Source organism: Lepidothrix coronata, unplaced genomic scaffold (genome assembly GCF_001604755.1).
Source record: "Lepidothrix coronata isolate B3197 unplaced genomic scaffold, Lepidothrix_coronata-1.0 Scaffold308, whole genome shotgun sequence".
NCBI lineage: Eukaryota > Metazoa > Chordata > Aves > Passeriformes > Pipridae > Lepidothrix > Lepidothrix coronata.
Genome location: NW_016690488.1, coordinates 375,193 through 395,377, shown reverse-complemented (window position 1 = coordinate 395,377; position 20,185 = coordinate 375,193). Strand labels below are relative to the sequence as shown.

The 20,185-nt window shown below is 44.8% G+C and overlaps 2 protein-coding genes across 4 annotated transcripts in view; one reads left to right on the top strand and one right to left on the bottom strand.

Annotated features, from left to right (window-relative positions):
* The first annotated feature begins 53 nt into the window (after nt 1–53).
* Nucleotides 54–1,348, top strand: STRA13 (stimulated by retinoic acid 13). Its single transcript, XM_017837674.1, has 5 exons — nt 54–116; nt 195–246; nt 333–386; nt 563–651; nt 787–1,348. Exons 1-5 carry the CDS (start codon nt 78–80, stop codon nt 799–801), a joined length of 249 nt encoding a protein of 82 aa, XP_017693163.1. The 5' UTR covers nt 54–77; the 3' UTR covers nt 802–1,348.
* Nucleotides 1,349–1,561: 213 nt separating this feature from the next.
* The window catches only part of ASPSCR1 (ASPSCR1, UBX domain containing tether for SLC2A4), a 38,484-nt gene continuing 19,860 nt past the window's right edge, over nt 1,562–20,185 (bottom strand). For all 3 annotated transcript variants that reach the window (XM_017837650.1, XM_017837651.1, XM_017837652.1), the window contains 7 exons: nt 19,423–19,489; nt 18,500–18,562; nt 18,145–18,197; nt 7,522–7,573; nt 6,735–6,804; nt 6,209–6,396; nt 1,562–4,863 (listed from right to left, as the gene is read on the bottom strand). In XM_017837650.1, the coding sequence (XP_017693139.1) occupies nt 4,850–4,863; nt 6,209–6,396; nt 6,735–6,804; nt 7,522–7,573; nt 18,145–18,197; nt 18,500–18,562; nt 19,423–19,489 (507 nt within the window). In that variant the 3' untranslated portion in view covers nt 1,562–4,849. The remainder of the gene's footprint in view (nt 4,864–6,208; nt 6,397–6,734; nt 6,805–7,521; nt 7,574–18,144; nt 18,198–18,499; nt 18,563–19,422; nt 19,490–20,185) is intronic.

Here is a 20,185-nt window from a genome sequence, read left to right as displayed (position 1 = left end):
CTCCCCCCGGCCCCGCTCCATGGCCGCGCCCCGCCCGCCGCGCGCCTGCGGGAGGCGGGGCCGGCGGCGCGCGGGACATGGAGGAGCGGGACGGCCGCGCCGGAGGCTTCAGGAAGGTGCGGCGGTCCCGGGAGGGCGGCTCGGTCCCGGGCGGGGGGTTTCGGGCCTGCTCATCCCTTCCTCTCTCCGCGCAGGACACCGTGGACCGGCTGCTCCGCCTGCATTTCCGGGACGGGAGGACACGAGGTACCGGGGCAGCGGCGGGCGGTACCGGGAGGGCCCGGGCGCGGCTGGCTGGGCCCCCGCCTGCCGTGAGCGCCTTGTCGTTGCAGTGAACGGGGACGCGCAGCTGCTGATGGCCGAGATGCTGAACGTCTTCGTCCGAGGTGAGCGCGCGGGGTCAGCCCCCGCCGCCCTGTGGGCCCGTTACCGACCGGCGGGGCCCCCCCGCCCCAGCCTTCGCCCCGAGCATCCAGCACTTCGTCTCGTCCCCGGGCGGGACCCCCCTCCCTGGCAGCTCCCATACCCCTCTCACTGCCCTCCGCTTTCCCTGGTCCTGCAGAAGCGGCGGCACGGGCAGCGCGGCAGGCTCAGACAGAGGACCTGGAGAAGGTGGATATTGAGCATCTGGAGAAAGTGCTGCCGCAGCTGGTATGTAACCGTGGGCCTCAACTGCACGGGAGCAGGATGAGGATGTGAGCTGAAACAGCTTAATGCTCTTCCCCTTGGGAGATGTTTCAGGAACCTGGCCTATGTGCTGACTGGCTTGCTGCTCTCTCCTTACAGCTTCTGGATTTCTAGAGGCCTCCTGAAGCACATGCTGCCTGCCAGCAGATGGTCCTGACCTGACAGCAAACATCTGTCTCAGCCTCAGAGTCCAGCTCTGGGAAAAACAGTTTCAACTTTTTCTTCCTCTGTTGTTTTGCTTCTGTTTCCCCTCTCCTTTACCAAGCACAATACAGCCCATAGCAATGATGCTGTCAGATACTATTTTTGAGAAGAGGCTGTCGTAGGCTTGTTTTGTTCAGCTGAGTATGTAACTGGTTTCCATCTTGCTGCTTTACTCCTGTAACAGGGGCCTGTACTTCACAGCATGGTAAGATGCTTTTGCTTTCTCAGCTAATGTGAGAAACAGGTGCTGCTTCACGGAGATGCATGGAAAGACTTAATGGCTGGAAATACCATCCAGCCTTCAGGCTCTCCTTGCCTCAGCAGGCAGCTGTGACAGCAACTCTAGTAGCTCCAAGCCTGTCTAATGAATAGGTCGTTAACAGGAGCTCAGTCACAGGCTCTTGCCAAGAGCAGGTAACTGATCTTTATTTTATAAATAAACAGTGTCTGTCCCTCACTACCTTCCAGTATTTCTCTAGAGCTGTGACATCAAAGAATACTTGGAACCTTTTAACCATTTGATATTCTCCTCAGAAGCTGCTTCCCCTCTGCTATAAATTTGTTCTCACAAACATCAGTAAGTTAAAAACCCGTCTCCCTCCCTTTGCTGTAATTAATCATCAAAAGTCAAGTTGCTTCAAAGACTTGAAGAGTTTCCCCCTCACCCACCCTCTTCTCTAAATCTTTGTAGGAGGAAAGGAAAAAAGGACAAAATAACAAACAGCATGTGTGAGAATCCCACATCACGGGACAGCCTGGCCCCTCTGGCAGTGGGGGGAAGGGAAGAGGGGTGGGGAGCAGGGGGGTGCTATGAAATAAGAAACCTCACACATGTGGGCAGGACCCACACAACCCAAGTGGCTTTGTTGGGAAGTGCGTGGCCCCCGCAGGAGCACCACTGACTGGGCCATGGCTCGGGGCCTGCACTCCTGCTGTGGGATCAGCAGCAAGCAGGCCTGTTCCCAGGGACAGCTGTGGTAGGCTGAGGCTCAGTAGGTCCTTGTACTCTTTTCAGCCAGGAGCTATCAGGGTCATTCCTCAGGACACCAGCCACTTGGAAACCTCATGAAAACCGCAGTTTAATACACATTCTGATGACAGTACCAGCTTAAGCAGTCCCCAGCAGCCCTCTGCCACTCAGCCAAGACAACTGTTTGTGCAGCTGTGCAACGCACCCTGTGAAGGAACTGACCTAGTTCAGCCTTCAGCCCCACAACCATTGGTTAAAAAAAGGCAATAGCAAAAAAATGCAACTAATGCTACCTTTGAATGCCCCAAAACCCCAGGGATGAGTTCAGCTATTACAGCAGAAGTGATACTGAAACAAAACTAGCTCATCAGGTACCTGCAGGTATTGTTCTGCAGCAGGGCCAAAATCCTTGTAGCAAGCAGCTTAGTGAACAGCCTGCAGTTTTAAATGTCAGGGCATCTTGTCCCCCTTAAAGAATTCAGTCCTGCTTTCTTGCCTTTTCCAGATTTCAGATCCTCATCTCTCCCTCCTCTCTGACTCCTACTGACACAGGTCCCAAAGCTGCTGCCATAAAAAGGCTCGAGTTCCCTTCGCTGACACACACAAGCATTGACTCAAGAGAATTGCTGATGTGGACATTAGTAGTAAAGCAGCATTTTAATAGCAGGAACAGCTAAAACTAACTCTTCTTTGCATAGGGAAGAGGAATAAGACCTCTGATCTAGCTGTTACTGATTTTTCATTCTTGTGCTTGTATTGGGTTCGATGCGTGGCTGAGTCACACAAGGGTCAAGCACAGGCAGAACTGCCTGAGAGAACTCACAGTCAGCAATATGAAGTCTAGTCCTCATCCCTGCACTTATCCCATGAAACTGCCCCAGGAATACTGATATTGCTGCTTGTATCCCTAAACTACTTCTGTTTTCCCACCTCAGGTACTTGCAGGTGACAGTTACAGTGCTTGCTCTTTATGAAACTGGCAGAATCAGAACAGCTAAGCAAATTGGCACTATTTGGTGTCTCCTGTGCTCTTCAAAAAATAAGGACAAGCACATCTGAAGGCACACTGCAACAACTTCCTTCAAACCACACTGCTTATTCTAACCCTGGAAATCAAAAACACCAGCACAAGTATTTCCCCATCTATCATTAGCAATGGCTTCTGGTTTCCCCCCAATATATCCTGCATAAATTCAGCAAAGCAGCTCTAGCTACAGTCTGCCTCTGACTTGTATGACATGAGTAAGCCTGACACAGCACCTGAACCAAGATACAGACAGTCCTATGGAAGGTAGGCTCAGTCCACACTTAATCCACTAAAGCAATAAACTTTAAACATTATTTTAATGTTTTTTTGGTTTGCTGTGGTATGCCTTTTATAGCCTGTCAAGCACCAGAAGAGCTTGCTTTCCACAGGGAGGATTTAGAGCAGCAGCTGTACACAGTGCTCTCACATTCCCCACTGCCAGTGGCCGCACATATTCCCTGTTTATGTTTGGGTGTCATATAAGAAATCAATCTACTTTTTTGGTAAAGCATTCTGCTCCCTCTGCTTTGAGTCTTCTTTTTCCTCTTACACCTTTCTTTCATGCCTCCCCCTCCCTCCAAGTTTCTTCAAAGCATCTAGGACCATTTGGAAATAATTAGACCTGAAGGGAAATGTTGGCCAGGCTGGGAGACAATGACAAGTGCCAGGAACCCTGGGTGCCCTTTCTAGCCACTTTGAAGTTCATTCAGATGGTACAAAGCTCTGTTTTCCTTTGTTAAAAAAAAAAAAAAATGGGAGGAAGAGAATGAGGCATGACAGGCCCATTGAAAAGGGAGCAGGTTCCTGTGAACTGACAGAGAGACCAAGTGCCGGGGCAAGAAACATTATCAAAGGGACCGACCAAAAGGGCTCCCACGGCCACTCTGCTTTATTACATATACAAATTGTGCAGATGTGCATGTAGTGCAGGGAGGAAACAAGGAAAATGGAAAACATGGTATTACTATACCATGGAACCCCAGCTCTCCATGGATCACTGACCCACGGAGAAGACTTCAAATAGAATCCAACACCATGGCTGCCGTGGCACTACAGAGTTCATCTCCAGTGTAATGGCAATTCTAACCAACAACATTCATCCCCACATGACATCTGCAGAAGGCAATGACCTGGACTGGGGCTTTCCCCCAACACGAGCGGTGGTGCAGGGCATGGCCACCCTCCTCCAGGAACACTCCAACCACCAACCACCAACTCTTTAACTGGATGGCTTTTTCCTTGCTGTAATTACTGGTGTTAATCATGCACAGTGCAAATAGAACTAGAGCTTAGGGCAGAAATAATCTCAAGAGGCATTCCATGAACAGATACCTGTGTTCTTTGTTAGTAAGATTCTGGCAACTGAACACAATACAAAGGCAGCAGCCCAAGAGGTTCACAAGAAAGGCCAACTGAACTGGTTTAAGTGACCTAAGTGCTTCCTCTTCATTCACTTTCCAGGTATCTCTATCCAAAATTATCAGCAGCACTAACCCCACCCAGCAAGAAGCAGAGAGAAGTCTTGTTTTAGGCATCACTTAACAACTATAGTTAAAGCTGAACCAGATTGTATCTTGATGCTAGAATCCAGGCAGATAGACTCAAGTGATCTCTGAAGGTAGAACTGGGAAGATTGAATTTAAAAATATGGACAGAAACAAAGTCCTTCACAGAAAGTATATAGAAATTATATCCCACTTATTTCTCTATGCTTATTATTTGCATGCAAGAAACCTTAAATTTAACTTCTAACCTTGCTTCTGTAGTCACAAAGACCATAAACAGGCCTTCCACTCCTCCACCAGGTGCAACTGGCATCTGAAATAGCAATTCTCTTTTTATAACTAATGTTCATACAGATTAGCTCTCCAGGGCCACTAACAATTTCTTACGCATTCTGAGTAAGTTCATCAAGACAGGGGGACAGCTGATTGCTCACTGATCCAGCAGCCCAGGATGCTTCATCTCTTTCCACCTACAAAAAAAACCCACAGGAGCATTAAAACTCTTAACATGTAATTTGCACTGTCTCATTTCTCGATAATATGATCTTGTGGCTGAGGGTTCTGGACACTGCTGTGCTCAGGCAGCCTTGGGGACCACATGGGAGCACTTAGGGAGATGGAATGGTAAATACATCATAACTTTTGGAGCAGGGAACTTCATCCTTCATGTTATTAATATGTATGTTAGAGCATATTATTAACCTTTCATACTAGCTGTTAAATGGGAAACCTGCATGGGCAGGTGAGATGATATTTTGTACTTTGTCCAGATAATCTTTACTTGGGAAAGAAAACTCTAAAGTGCAATGCTTCAAACAAACTGGAAGCAGGCAACAGTGAAGATCCTGTTTCCCACTGCATCAGTATCTCAGCACCAATCTATACCAGACCGGCCACAGCAGGGAAATACAGCAACGCACTGTTGGGAGCCTTCAGACCTTATGGTCTGCTTGTTGGAGCTGAGGGCCCCACAGTATCTTCCAGAAACAAATACTAAAAGTTAATATTTGGCATTAGTAGCCAGGGATTTCCATATAAGCATTACTAGTTTTGTTGCTGTTAAGGGGGCTGATTTAATGTCTCTTCTTTTTTTTTCCCTTTTTTTGATTTCCTCTCTTCTCTCTCCCTCTTGTCTTTGCCACTGCATCAAAAAGTGAATATTGCCAACTGTTTATTTCAGGAATCCTTCTTCTAATTATCTCATATTTTGTATAAATTCACATAAAAAACACACACATAAGCTATTTGTTCGGGAACTAAAAACAAGATTGCAGTTTTCTGATGAGGATAAACCAAGAAAAAATTAGTAATGGAAACTTGGTTGCAATCTTCATTATGGAAAACCACTACTGGTTTGCAGTGAAGATTTAAAACAGGAAGACCAGCTAAAAAAAATTCAAGAGAAAGAAAAGTACTAAAACAGACTACAGAAGCAAAAGGGAAAATAATGCCAGAGATTTAACAGATGACATTGGCCTTTGGTATGTAGAATGTCCTGCCTATTAATATTTGAACAACACTGGCAGAGTTAAGAGCTCAGTGCATCAAACCAAAAACATAGTTAAGAATGCTGCAACCATATGGATTAGGCATCAGACTCCCCAGTGTTCAGAGCCTGCACTCAGATCCTTCTCCAGTGAAGGCTCAGGTTCAAGTCACAAACCGATGCGTGATCAACAAGCAGTGAACCAAGTTCCTGCATGCACAAGCTGACATCTGCAACAATACTGGCAACATCCAACACGTTTGGCAGAGAGGAGCCTGCCTTTTGGGGCAGTTTAGAATGAGCAGAGCTCTCCTCTGATTTCATGATACCTGGCAGCTTCAGCCATTTGGGGATTTTCCCAGGGGTCCTTCTCAAGCCCTGCAGAGCTCCCTGTGTGCTGGCTGCTTCCGGACACTCGCTGCTCCTTTTGTCGCTTCCTGCTTCTGGTTCAGGCAGGGACGGAGCTCTCGATGCTACAGACGATGAAGCAGAAGGAACTAATGATCTGGAAAAACACCTGAGAAAGAAAATAAGCAAGGAGAATTAAGCTTCATTTTTCATAATATACCCTGTACCACCACCACTACCACCTTTAAATTTTTTAAGTCAGATTGAAAAGGTTCTTCTTTTTCCACAATAGAAGCACTAGGATTTACTTGATTTAGTCACTGAAATCCTACTTTGCAAAGGACTCACAAAGCTATGAAGTTGAGTATGACAGTATGACTGTTTCTGGAGAGCAGGAAGCCCTAGCATCTTCAAAGAACATTTCTTTGTAGTAAGATGAGCTCATTTCATGCTTCCCCCATCCCTGAAATACTCAGGCATTTGCAACTCTATTCAGTCTCAACATACCTGGCTACTAATAAATCAGCTGCAGAAGGGGAAACTGCAGAGCTCAGCAGGTCCGATTTCAGGTAACAAGCTGTTTAAAAATGAAATCAAATCACTCGCTTTGTAACATAGACACATCAATCACCACGGTATCACATAGCTCTCAGCTCAACAAATACCTGCTGTATACTACAGTAGATCTCCATCACCCTTGCCCCAAATGACATAGGACACTTTTTAACTATGAAAGTTTCTTTCACAACTCAGAGGTGCCCTATTTCATCATTCAAACCCCGAGATCTTGACATTTTCTTTCAGTGCTCACCGCATCTCAGAAACTTTTCTGTGAAGCCAGAGCGTGCTTTGATCTCTGGGAGAAACAGGGATTCTAAGCATAAACCAGAGATGTCAAAGTACCAGAGATTCAGATCTGTTCTACCATCTTCAGCCAATCCATTACCACAGGAATGCTGCAAAAGCATTTCATAGTAATTTGGCTAGTTAACATTTTGAACAACAGGATTTTTTTCTACAGAGCCATTCTTCCATCATTCTTGCTCTCATGGCAGACAATGCTTACTCCCCAGCCTAACGAATCCCATAAAAAAGGTACTATGTCTACATTTGTGCTCAAGCTAACTGACCAAGCCAGCTCTGAAGAGCTTCAGCCAGTTGGAATGGGGACATTCACCAGCATTCTCAAGGACTGCAGTACCCTCTGTCAGAAGATCTCTGACAGTAAGGATATAATTCTCAGTCTACTACAAGAGCTATATAGTCAGCTGAAGAAAAGAGGCAATGCACTCACCCCTGCACTCCTCAGATCCAAAATGAATTACAGCAGTTGGAAAGAGTTTAGCCTGCAGCAAAAGGGGAAAAGAAGGTATCACTGAATGTAGATGCTTTCATAGTTCACAGTGAACATTAGAGGCAGGTTAGTCAGGTACAAATTCATGGAGTTCAAGCCAAGGTCACTGAACTATCTATAATTCAGAAAAAGTTAAACTTGTGCAGAGCACAGGGCACTTGGAGTACAATGCGAAGCAAAATTTTATTATCTGTTCTACCACACACAGGTGATGAGACCTGTACAGCACGTGCTCACTGTGCCAGTGCCCTGCCATTCCTTCTCCTCTGTCCCCGTATCTCCTGCCATTGTATCGCACACACATCCTCCACTGCTGAGCAGACAACAGGAATATGAAGAAGAATCTTCTAAGATCTGAGTGGCTGATAGCAAGAGAAGAAAAATCTAGCTATGCCCTCCAAAATCTATTCTAGATCATTTTATTACATTTACACCCTATGGGGTCTATGTCTATGGTCGAAATTTGTCTAGTTTCGCCAGCTTTCCAGGACGCAGTATTTCCTTTTATAAATCCAGCCTGAATTCCTAGTTCCCACTTGTCAGAATAATCGCCACATTCAAACACTTTTTCCATCCCGTGGGTTTGGTTGTTATTTTTTTCCCTTTATTTCAATGGAAGTTCCTGTGACTGGTGTCCATTTCCTCTCGTCCTTTCACTGGGCACGGCTGGGAAATCTGGCCCATCTCCCTTGCTGTTCCCCATCTCTTTCACTGCACATGTTGACAAGCCCCCCAGAGCTTCTCTTTTCCAGGCTGAACAACCTTGACTCTCTTTGCCTCTCCCCATATGTCAGACGCATCGGTCCCTCGTTATCTTTCGGTCCTTTGCTGGGCACCAGAGAAACTGTAAAACTGGACTCACAGTCCCCCAGTTCAACTAAAGAATCACAAATGCACCTGTAGGTAAAGGAGGGACCTACCTACGGAGGTTGCTCTGCCATCTCCAGTGACCACAGTGTCACACCACACCTTCAAAAAACCCAGTGCTGGAACTAAGCAATAACTTACGTAGCACTACCCCACCATGTCCAGATGGTGTATCCAAGTGTTCCCAAGGGAAACAGAGAGCAACAAAGTCAAAATTATTGAACTTAGTACTAAAACCAGACGCTGCTGCAAGCACAGGCTTGGATTTTTAAATGGTTTGAAGGTGATACGCAGAAGATTAATATGATATGGTATAACCAGCTGTACCAGAAAGGATTCTGAAAGAAAAAATATTGTATTTATTACCTGCATCACATGTCAGTATAATACCACATAAAGTAGCTGAAACAATTCTGTTAAGCTTTTAGGAAGCCTTATACTAAGAAACAGGTAAAGACACCAAATCATAGTGTAAACTAGATAAAAGCAACCCACTGCCTCACTTGGTATCACTCATGCATACTTGGGAACTGTGCAGGGCAGACTGCCTGCTCTGAAGTTTTCCTGAGCCTCTGTTGCCACCATCAGCCCAGTCTGGATACTGGAATGACGGTCCTTGGACCTGATCCAGAACAGCAGTTACCAGAACTCAGCGGAACCCTGATCTTCACAGAGGATGCTGTGGACTGCTGCCCTATACAGAGACTGATAAAACTGTATTAACTGAAGGCAAAATGAAACAGCTTCACCTATCTTCCTGCCTACAAGCTTCAGATGAGCATGTGGTATTACACATTTTTTTGATGCTAATCCAAAGGCTGTGGGAGACTGTCTCACACAGCATGGCCAACATCACCCTAGACTGAAGCAGGAGACATTCCTTAGCCTACTCCAAGTTTCAGCTCCTGCTAAAGCATCCAGGAAATTTCACATCCTTGAACTGACATTTTAGCAAAAATAATTATTTATTAGGTCTTTTAACATTTCATTCCTCAATCAACAGGGCCTAAGGTTGCCTGCTCCAGTCACAAAGACGGCTCTCCATAAACTTTTTTAATTAAAAAGTACCAGACATGGTTTAGAAACCTCAGAGAAAACTCTCACAAGAGCTTTGATGTTTTCGCTGCATTCGTCTATTTAGGAAATGGGTGCCTTAAAAAGGGCCCCCCAACACACATACACTGAAGCCCTTTTACACACAACATCCTTTTCATGCCAGCTGCAAGTTGGAAAATGAGGTTTTTGTAGTGTGTTAGTGTTGGAATTTTTTAATAACCTCCCCTCTCTTTTTTTCACCTCCCAACCAATTATCTTGGTAAATAATTAACATTCTGAAGAAGATAAGTAAGCACAGCATCTCAGAGCTCAAAGCCCTTTAGTTCAAAGCCCTGCCCTTTTCTCTTAGTTTCCCTGCTGCCGCCACTGAAACTTCCTTGTCAATCAAGCTCTGGGCACACACATCAAAGCCTCATGTGGGAATGGCCCCAAGGGGTCAGAGAAAATTCATGGCAGGGCCTGTGTGAGGCACAAAGAGAGAAAGAGAGTGAGAAACACAGACTAAGAGCTAGACACACACTCAACGAACAAACACACAGACAGACTGTGCCCCAATATAAACCTCTACCCTATTTACTCACAGGTTGTCAAATAACCATAGTTCTCAGTTTCAGGATCCACGTCCACAATCATTTCCCACTGCTGGCAAAACATCAGTCCAAATGTTTCAGTTCAAAATCTTAATTGAAAAAAAACTCAGAGGAGCTAGACAGCAGCCCATAAGTACACAGAATGCAACCTCCTTCCCATGGCTCCTTTCCCTGCATCCCTATCCCTTCCTAGGGGTCAGCCAACACGGAGTCCCCTCTTGCCAAACTTCCATCCAATAAGTTATTTTTCTTCAATTCAAACAGACTATTGGCTCATGCACAGAACCCTTGGTTCAGCTTCCTTTGTGCAGAATTTTCAGGTACCAATCCCAGCACTTCCTGAGAGCTCAGTACAGAAGGCAGCTGCACCTCACTTCTCACCCCACGAATTCTCTAGCCAGTCACTAGCAGGACATAATGCTGTCCCAGAGTTTCCTGAAAAATGAAAGTATTTAAATCAGCAGCAATTTTACATTAAAAACAAGCAGGCCAATGGAATGATCCCACTGTCCAAGGGCTGTCTTGGCACAAAGAAGAGAAGGCTTTAGTAGATGCCATGCAGGAAAACGTGCAAGCCCAAAGTCAAAGCCTCTAACATTTTCTAACACAGTTAAGAATGTAAGGATCACACACTGGCTGCTCTAACGTTTGCAGTTGTTCTAATGCATCTGCCAATGTTTCTAGAAGAACAACTCTCCAGTTCTTAACCTCACTTCATAGGATTCTTTTAAGATTATCTGTGAATCAGAACAGATTTTGAAAACTCTTAGAATCACACTGAGCCTGTCAAATTGAGTAAAAGAATCAAAGGCTGTCCAAAACAATTAAGTCAAAAAGCTCTGTTCAGTTATATGCAGAGAATTACCACAACAGGACTGAGCCAAGAGCCAGTTACTACACTCAAACACCCAGCATTTCTTTTCCTTGCTGCTTTGATTTCCAGCCAAAGAAACAATGCCATTCTGACTGGGGAAATAGATGCTATTATCTATTGAATTATAATGTTCAAATCACACTGTGCAAGACATATTTACAAGATACAGTCAGATCTTGTACAGATCTGTACAGATGCACCAACAGCCAGAAATCCAACTGAAAATGGTGTTCCACTGTGCAATTGTATAGATGCAATACAGATGCAATTGTACAGCAACATGAAATATAAATAAAAATGGTTTGTGCTTGTGGGTTGGTTTTAGGGTTTTTTTGGTTTGGGTTGGGTTAGGTTGGGTTTTTTTGGACAGATGAAAAACTGAGACCTAATGAGATTAAATAACTTATTCAAGGTCACACAGGATGGCAGTAGACAAAATGAGAATTAAGTATGAGAGTCTCTAGAGCCCCATCCAAGGCCATAATCACAGGACAGCTTCTTCTGAAGGGATTAGAAAGTCAGTGAGGCAAGGAGAGAAGGAAGTCAATGTCCTACCTATTGCTCTTCCCATTTAGGAAGTATCATTCCAAATGACCAACTTCTCAGATTTTAAAAAGATCTAACACAGCTTCATCCATTTGCTTAGTTACAGTTGCAAAAGTTTAAATGAATGCTTTCCATTTCAGAGATCAGAAGACCAGCCTGTTACTCATAAAGCCACATTTAGTCTGAAACTATGCAGCTGAGTAACTCCAGTTTTACTCAAGAGAGGAAGCGAACAGTTACTTGGACGCTGCGGTGGTGAGCGTGGTTTGTGACAGCACGGCATCCTGGCACAACAAGGCTGCTGCATCTCGCATTCCACGATAAAAATATCCACACTAGAACAACGTTCCCGGGTGAATCCAGCTGTGATACAGCAGAGAAACATTTCTACTTTGTTTTACTGCATGTTTTAGTAACTTGTTCTCTAGAACACAGAAAATATTTCAGGCAGAACCCTCCCCAAATAATGCCTCAATACTTCCTCCTTCACAGACATACACATGCAAAAAAAAAAAAAATCCTAGAACAGAGCACTGCAGATGATGTACATTATTCCCGGCAGTTGTTCTGTTCCCTGACAGAGCAATGCTGTCAGACCAGGCAGGGGCTGCTGTCAAAGGGAACTCGCAGCTGCCAGAAGGAGCAGCATTCTTTCCGTTACATGATCTGAGAGGATCTGCCACAGGTCTGCTGTTAGTTTGATGTTAGAAGATGAATAAGAAAATAAGCACTTCAAAGGAACACGCGCATGGAAGGAGAAACCCAAGCTACCAACATGAAATACTGCATAGTACACACACCCCAAACACATAAACTAGCTCTTGGAAAATTCAACTGGAAAGCCAGTGGATCAAAAGGTTCTCCAGCAAGACTGCACAGCATCACTGAAACAGAAATAAACACCACAGCTATGGTGAAAGGGGCAGACCAAGTGGTTCATGTTTATAACCTGAGAACAAAGCTGCCCAATGTGAACAGCAACTGCCAAAGGAGGTGGATATCCTGCAGCCACCACAGACGTGGGACTGATCCAGCTAAGACAGAGGACCTTTAAAATTCATAAGGCAAAGATAAGATTTGAAAACACTGTTTTGAGAAGGCTACTTAATAAGGAATCCAGGTATAAAGAGTATTCATTGAGCCCCTGAGCCGAGATCAGAAAGATCTGGCCTCCAAACCTGACAGTAGCAGTGAACATTTTGGGCAGGATTTCCACTCTGAATTCAGTTGTCCAAGGAAGCTCTCACCGGGACCAAACCACCCTGCCACACTTGAAGCCAAGCATCATGAGGCAAGCATGGACAGCCTCTGTGAGCATGGGTGACAGGCCTCACCACAAACAGGAGGTGAGATTGCTAGCAAATGCAGTCAGATGAGAAAATCCTGAATGGAGAAGTAAAGGGCTAAGACTTTTAGGTGAATGCTATCCTCTGTGCTGGATGGATTTCAGTATTAATTGCAATTCTCTTTGCTAGTGAGTGCAATAACCACAAGGCCTGCCACTGGAAGTGCCTCTAACAGACTTAACTCTGAAGTAATTTTTTCTGAAATTCCTTCAGATTTTTGCCAATAGAGAAGGCTTCACGCTGACCGTAGCTGGCTTCACTGAACAGGCATGCCAGATGTACTGCCCAAAGTGGCATTAACAAATAGGATATGGAAACAGAACCAAAGGCAAAGAAAGGAACAAACAGCTCGTCTGGATTTCTGCCCCGTGGTACGCGCCAGAGGAAACATTCGGTGCACTCTAAGATCTGATTAGAAGACCTAAATATTTATGTGGAAGCCTGTGGATTCCTTTAGCTCCTCTGAAGACAGAAGATGGCCCCCTGCCCTCTCTGCTGCCTTGACTTTTCCAGTGGCCGGTACTCCTACTTTCTGCTAATTCTTTCCTAGTATTAGCTCAGCAATCAATGATTTTTTTTCCACTAACCCACCCCAGATACGCACTACACAAGTGCCTGTTTCTGGGAGGAGAAAGAAGCTAAGAAGCAACTTTGAAAAGCTCAGACAGCCTAGAAAAACACAAACAAGGCACTAGAGCTATAAGGCATGCAAAGCCAAGTGCTACAACAGGGAAGCCTGTGGTTGATCAGCTCTGGAGAGCAGAATATTATAAAACACTTCAAGGGACATGAGAAGAAGGCGGCCAGCAAAAACAGCAACAACAAAAAAATCAAAGCAATGCCTTGAAGTCTTTATGGGTTCCAAAAACTTCATGTTGCTGCCAATCTGTGTGTTCACTATACTGTAAATACACACAGATTTTGGGAGAATTCACTTCAGACAGTTCTTTGAATCCAAGTATCTTGGCAAACAAGTCGACAACATTTGTCTTTCTTCTTGGTTTTGCTTCCAGCGTAAAGGTTCTCCCTTCACTGTAAGTGATCAAATTTAATGAATATGGTGCCAATCTTATCAGCTTGAATGGAACAAGAGGGTGGAGAGAGCAGAAGTATTGATAATACGGTATTCCACCATCTGCAGTCACTCCTGTTACTGGCTTTGGCACAAACTTCAGTAATTTATAAGTATCTGAATGCTCAAATGTGCTCACATTACTGCCTCAGACACCATCCACTCATCATTACAGACAGTACCAAGGTAGTCTGTAGAGTGGAGGACAGCCCACTGCTAACTTAAGCAGCAAATTTTGCCAGTTACATGATACAACCTGACAACCTTAAAGAGATGTGCTACCGATAAAGACAAACTTCCTCCTGAACCTTTCACACATCCTCCAAATACAACGAAAGCTTGAGCAATTAGCTGTTCCATGACTTTACTCATGGCTCCCTTTTCCCTGTGATGTCTGGAAGAACTGCACACTCCACAGCACTTCAGTCACGTTCACACCCTATATACCATAACACTGTTATTCCAGAACAAGCTTTCTCAGTACAGGGGTGCTGGGTACTGTCAGGTTACCTTAGAGCAAAAGCTCCTCTTCTCCCAGCCCCAAAGCCACATATTTTACAAAGCACCTGCCTACTATCTTTACAGAGCAGCTTTTTCTTTTCATCTCCCTCCTTCCAGATCGGGGAACAGAAGGGGAGCTCCGACTAAAGTTCAAAACGTTTCCCTTCCATGGATCACAGGACGCCTGAAAGGGGAAAGGTCTCCACCAAACCCCTCTGCAGAGAGCCCAACCCCATGTGGGGCAAGGCCAGGCCCTGCAGGCTTCTCTGCAGTCCCCAGCCCTGCGGGGACTCTGGCCCATGCAAACCTCTTCCCACACTGAAGATTTCTCAGCTTGGAAGGCCGTAACATCAGGTGAGAAGCAGTGAGCAGGTCCCCATCCCCAGCACTGCCCCAGTACCACAAACATCCCCTCTCCCTCTCCTGGTCCAGGCCAGGGATTTTTTTAACAAAGCCCTGAGGCTCAGGCAGTGCAGCCCAACTGGGAACAGACACCTCTAAACAGGGCATCCAACAGTGACACAGTGGGCACGGACACAACAGACAGAGTGATTTCTGCACTCATTTCCACCCAGGGAAGAAAGGCCCTTCAGCCCCTGCCAGGCACCCGGACTCCAGCAGAAGGGAAAGCCTACCTGAGCAGGAGACATTATGGCACAGGGCCTGCACTGACACGGTGAAAGTTAGAGAGGAAAAAGGATTTACACCGGCAACAGGAGCAAAGCTTCACCCAGAATCACCCAATCCAAACCGAATGGCATGACAAGATCTCAGCAGGAATTGATTCTTTCCTGTTTGATGCTTCATCCAAGTAAAACATTGATAAACATACAGAAGCATTCCTTCCATAACAAACCATGACCTGAAAGGGACACAGGCTACATGTCCACTGGCATTAAACACAGCTCTTCCAAGGACAGAAGAACCATAGGCAGAGCCAAGTCCGTTCAATCCAGCCAGTATCCTAACAGTGAACAACAACCAGATGCACAGAGAGGAGTATCCTTGGTTATATATGTGATACTTTCCCCTAATAATATTAGCTAGCAATGATTTTCAATTCAGAAGCTTCCTGAGATGATTTCTATATATTAAGACAGTCTCACTAAATATCTTCCTTGAACTTGTCCAAATTTCTCTCAAACCAGTATATACTTCTAGTATATAGCGCCCTATGACAAGCAATTCTACGCTTCAGTTTTCTGATGCATGAACAACTGCCTTCTTCCATCTATTCCAACTCCTGCTTGCCTCCCTTGACGCCACTCACTCATACGAGAGAGCAAGAACTCAATCCATTCCAGCTTCTCCTTGGCATGTTACTCCTTTTCCAGTCACATCTTTTGCAGACTGACCAGTTCTAGCCTACTCAGTCTTTCTTTGGACAGGAGACATCGCAGACCTCTGATGATCCTCACTGTCCTCCTCTGCAGCTTCACCACTTACTTTTGAAGATGCAAGACCAGTTCTGCATAAGTTATTCACACAAAACCTGGGTCTAAACATAGTGATGCTCTCTATTTTGTTCTGAATATTTTGCTTTTGGGAAGGAGACTTTTGTCTTAGTGTGATTACTATTCAGTAATGAGCTGATGATTTCATCACCTTAAGACTTTGCTCCACAAGGTAACGATCAACACAAGAGCTCACTGAGCCATGTACGACGCTCTAATTATTGTCCCTGTACATGCATCACATTTACCTATGCTGAGCCAGCTGGGTAAGCCAAAAATGCCAAGTCATGCAACTGTTAACTAATGTGATAATAATATCTTCATAGTGTCATGTTACAATCCCTAAATAATATTCTAAGCATGAGATTTTACTTGCTTTCCACATTTTGCAAGTAATTGTAATGATTTTGTGTAGTTAAGGCTGTGCTTAAAAACTCCATTTTTACTTTAATTATACTCAAATTCTCAATGTAACCACTTCCTAATTAGTTTGACAGTGCTGTGATCGTATGTGGCATAAATAAAATCAACTTTGGATTGGATACCCTTTATCTTAGTTGGACACTACTCATCTTTCATATTGAGAGAGAGGATATGAGAAATGAGAAAATATCCTTCCTTAAAACAGGCAATTTGCAAATAATTTTCAGCTTTCAAGCACAGTATCTCTAACAGTCCCAGCTGTGTACCAATGTCAAGGCTTCGCACTTTTGCCATGTGCCACAGCAAGCACTGCAGTCCAAGGAAAGTCACTACGCCTGGAGATGTTTGACACTAAAATCAACCAGGTTCTTCACCAAGTTGTGATTTCTAATGAAGTCTCTAAGACTGGGCTGTAAGGCAACTCCAAGTCTTTACAGAGCACTAATTTAACACATTTTTTGTGTCAGGGATCTGCCACAAGGAATGAATTCCATGGTAAATGTCACAATTAAGAAACTGGGAAATTGCCACATATATAACAAGCACCAGTAATGGTGCCAGGTACGGAACAAAGGCTTTAACACAGCAAATTAAATAAAATTCCTGCCATAAAGTTTCTTATTTCAAAGACAAGAAGGTGTAATTATTCCTGTGGTGTTTCACTGCACAAGTCATGTTTCAGAAGACATCCAGAGAAACATGAGATGTGCACTGAGAAGGAGAAAATAAAAGAACAGTACTGCAGGGTGGGGGAGGCAGGGAAGGGGTAAATAGAGGTAAGCAGAGGATTTTGAACTTTTTAGAAGACAGATCAAAGCTAACAAGCCACCCATAGCCAGCACCAGGGGCCGGATGAACAAGAGGCAGATACAGGCCTGAACATTCAATCCTCTAAAAGCAGCTACACGTGTATCTCTTCCACATGGCCTGGTCAGGAAGTTGTGGAACTTGGAAAGCTCCACTGCAAACAACTTCAGAGGCTAATCCCTACCTAATTCACCATGCTGCCTGAAAAGTCTCTTTCTCTATCCCTCTCCCCACCCCAGCCCTTCTGCTCCCTCGGGGGCATCAAGCAAGAATTCTCACTGCAACTGCATGAGCCTTTATTCTGCAGGATGTCTGATGCATCAGTCTGAAAGGTCTATGGAATTTTGAATGACAGAACATTTTAAACAGGGTGAGTCTGGGGCAAAGTCACTGGCAAAATCACTCGATCACTCTCTTAACACCTGTGATTTACACAGCCAAGAGTCTCTGGCCAGAGATTTCAAGGCCAATTTATCTGACACTTGTAAAAAATCTCCAGGAATCTGAATTTGAAAACCTGTATTTCAGCCCTTGGGAAAAATTACACACAGAGACCATATATTCCTCAATGTACACACTGACTTGAAATAAATTCTCACACAGTGATTTCAAAAAGGTCAGATTTTTGTCTACTGTGGCCTCTAGCTCCTGCTGTAGAAATCCCTTTCCACATCCAGTCTCACATCTCTTACTCTCCTAGCCCAGCTACAGATAGAGCAAACTCAGCTAAGCTCTTGCAACACCAATTCCAGGTTAAATACAGCTCCGACTCCGCGTGGTACAGAGTGTGTGTACAAAACAATGCGACTCCCCCACCCCTGCCCCAATGTGCCCGTGCCTATTGCTGCACAAGGTGGACCTCTTCTGGTGAAGAGTTTGTGCTCCAAAACACCTGTTCCATTAGCCTTGGCTGAGCAGAAGCCTACAGGGATCGCAGCATTACACAGCTTCTTTTGAAAGTAACTGCGGCAGGGTTAAGGGGAGCACAAGCCAGAGAGAATCACAGAGCACATGTGTGAGTCCTTACCTCAAACAGTGTCAGACTTTCATCGTTCAAGATGATTCTGGGAGGTGCAACAACTGAAGTTAAAAAACAAGTTACAAAGCAGGACCACCCAGCAACCAGAACAGCAAATACAGCAGGCATGGAAAGGATCCCCACTCCCTGAGGGGTGACATGTTCATATGCCCACAGAGGCTGCTTCATAGGCAGAAGCATAACACGGCTAAGGGAGTAGCTTATACCTTCTTTGCACTGTGAGGCTGTGTTTAGGGAAGGCATTCCTCCCCCAGTCATATCTCAGGCATCAACAGATCCCATACATACCACAGCTAGGAACAGGCTTTGTAAAGTAAGGCCAAATATTACCAACAGCACTCACACAAGTAAAATGGCAACTCTGCATCGGCAAGGTGGCTTCTTACAAAGTCTCTCAAAATGCCAACTGTGGAAAAAGGAGAGAGAGGTTTGCTGAATTACACTTGTTTCTTCAAATATTGGGCAAAAAGGCTGAACTGTAACAGCAGAACTTCCCTCTATAATGTATGGAGATTGACTTTTCCTCCAAAGTACACTGTTGCTATTACAAATCTCTTGTAGAAAAAACAAGCAAACAAACCAACCAACCAACCAAACCACTTGGACATGCTGGTCCCTTATCAAAATCTAGAAAATCCAACAGCAGCTACAGAGAGCAGCCAAGTGAGACTGGTAACTACTTATTACTTCGTGTTCCACAGAAAATTATCAAAAAACTTGTGCAGGTAACCATGGCTGCCAGCTGAGAATAAGATCTCCAGTAATAACAGTAAGAGCTACTTGGTGCATGGCCTGATCGTCTTTTGTGAACTGACAGATCCAGAAAGGTTCATCCCCTCTTAGTAGAGTAGCTAAAGCTTCTTTTTCTTCTTTCTGCTTTTTAGGGCTTGTTTTGGATTGGGGAAGGGGATGTTGTTTTTCCCCTAAAATATTAACACAGAGGAAGTGTGGAAATGTGTCCCAATAACACATCATTTGGACACAAACAAGGTGGATAGCAAGTGAGAGGGCTTCCTAAGCACAAATATTTTGTCATCAAGCAGCTAGACAGTCTCCATCAAGTAGCCCTTAGTTAAGTGAATTAGCCCAAACGCTCTTCTTATTCCATTCAGGGGCCCTGCAAGAACAGTGTAACTGCCTACTGCTGCTTTTTCAGAGCTGTTTTACTTCCCTGGACAGCAGAAATACCTGTCCAAAGCCCTCTCTCCTGTCATGGTGAGAGCCATGAGCTGCATCTGCACAGGCTGAGGGGGTGATGGGTCTTACCGGTTTCACTGGGATGGAAGAACCCCTGCAGGACATGGCGGTCTGGAAAATGAACTCTCAGCACCACCTAAACCAGAGGCAAAGCACATTGGGTCAGTGGTTTATCGCTGCTCTGTAACACCTGTCCTTGGCTTAGAATCTGCAAGTTGGTGGTTCTGGGTTTGGTTTTTTTTTTAATGGCTAACAGTGCTGGGCAGCTTCTCAGGGAACAGGGGCCGTCTGGCTTTCAGAGGGGGCAAGAGAGCTCATCTATCAAAGTACTATGATGTACGATGAAGCAGCACTCAGACATCAGGAGCTCCCTGTGCTAAACAATGCATAAACAACACAGTCCCTCTTGGACAGGGACAGACAGTGTACCAGCATTCTAAAGTGTCCACAGCAGCAGGAATCCTCTTGCCATACCTCTGAAGTAACTCAGACCATTCTATTTTCAGCATTGGTCAGAAAGCACTTAACTTGAGAACTGCATTAGGATCATATTTACAGAGTAAAATAAATCCACTTGTAACATCAAATCATTTAACTTTCAATGAGACACTAACAAAATGTCTACAGAGGAGAGGCAGGTAGGAAAACTCAGTCATACAGACTGTTGTGTGCACAACAGAAAGATTTTGAAACATCTGGAACAGAACAGAAGGAGCTATACTGCCTGTCACTCAACCATGTGATCACAGGATAGCTGACTTCACAGGGCACAACTGTTATGCAAGTCTCACAAACAATTAACAGGGACAGGAATTTGAAAAGTCTTTCTATA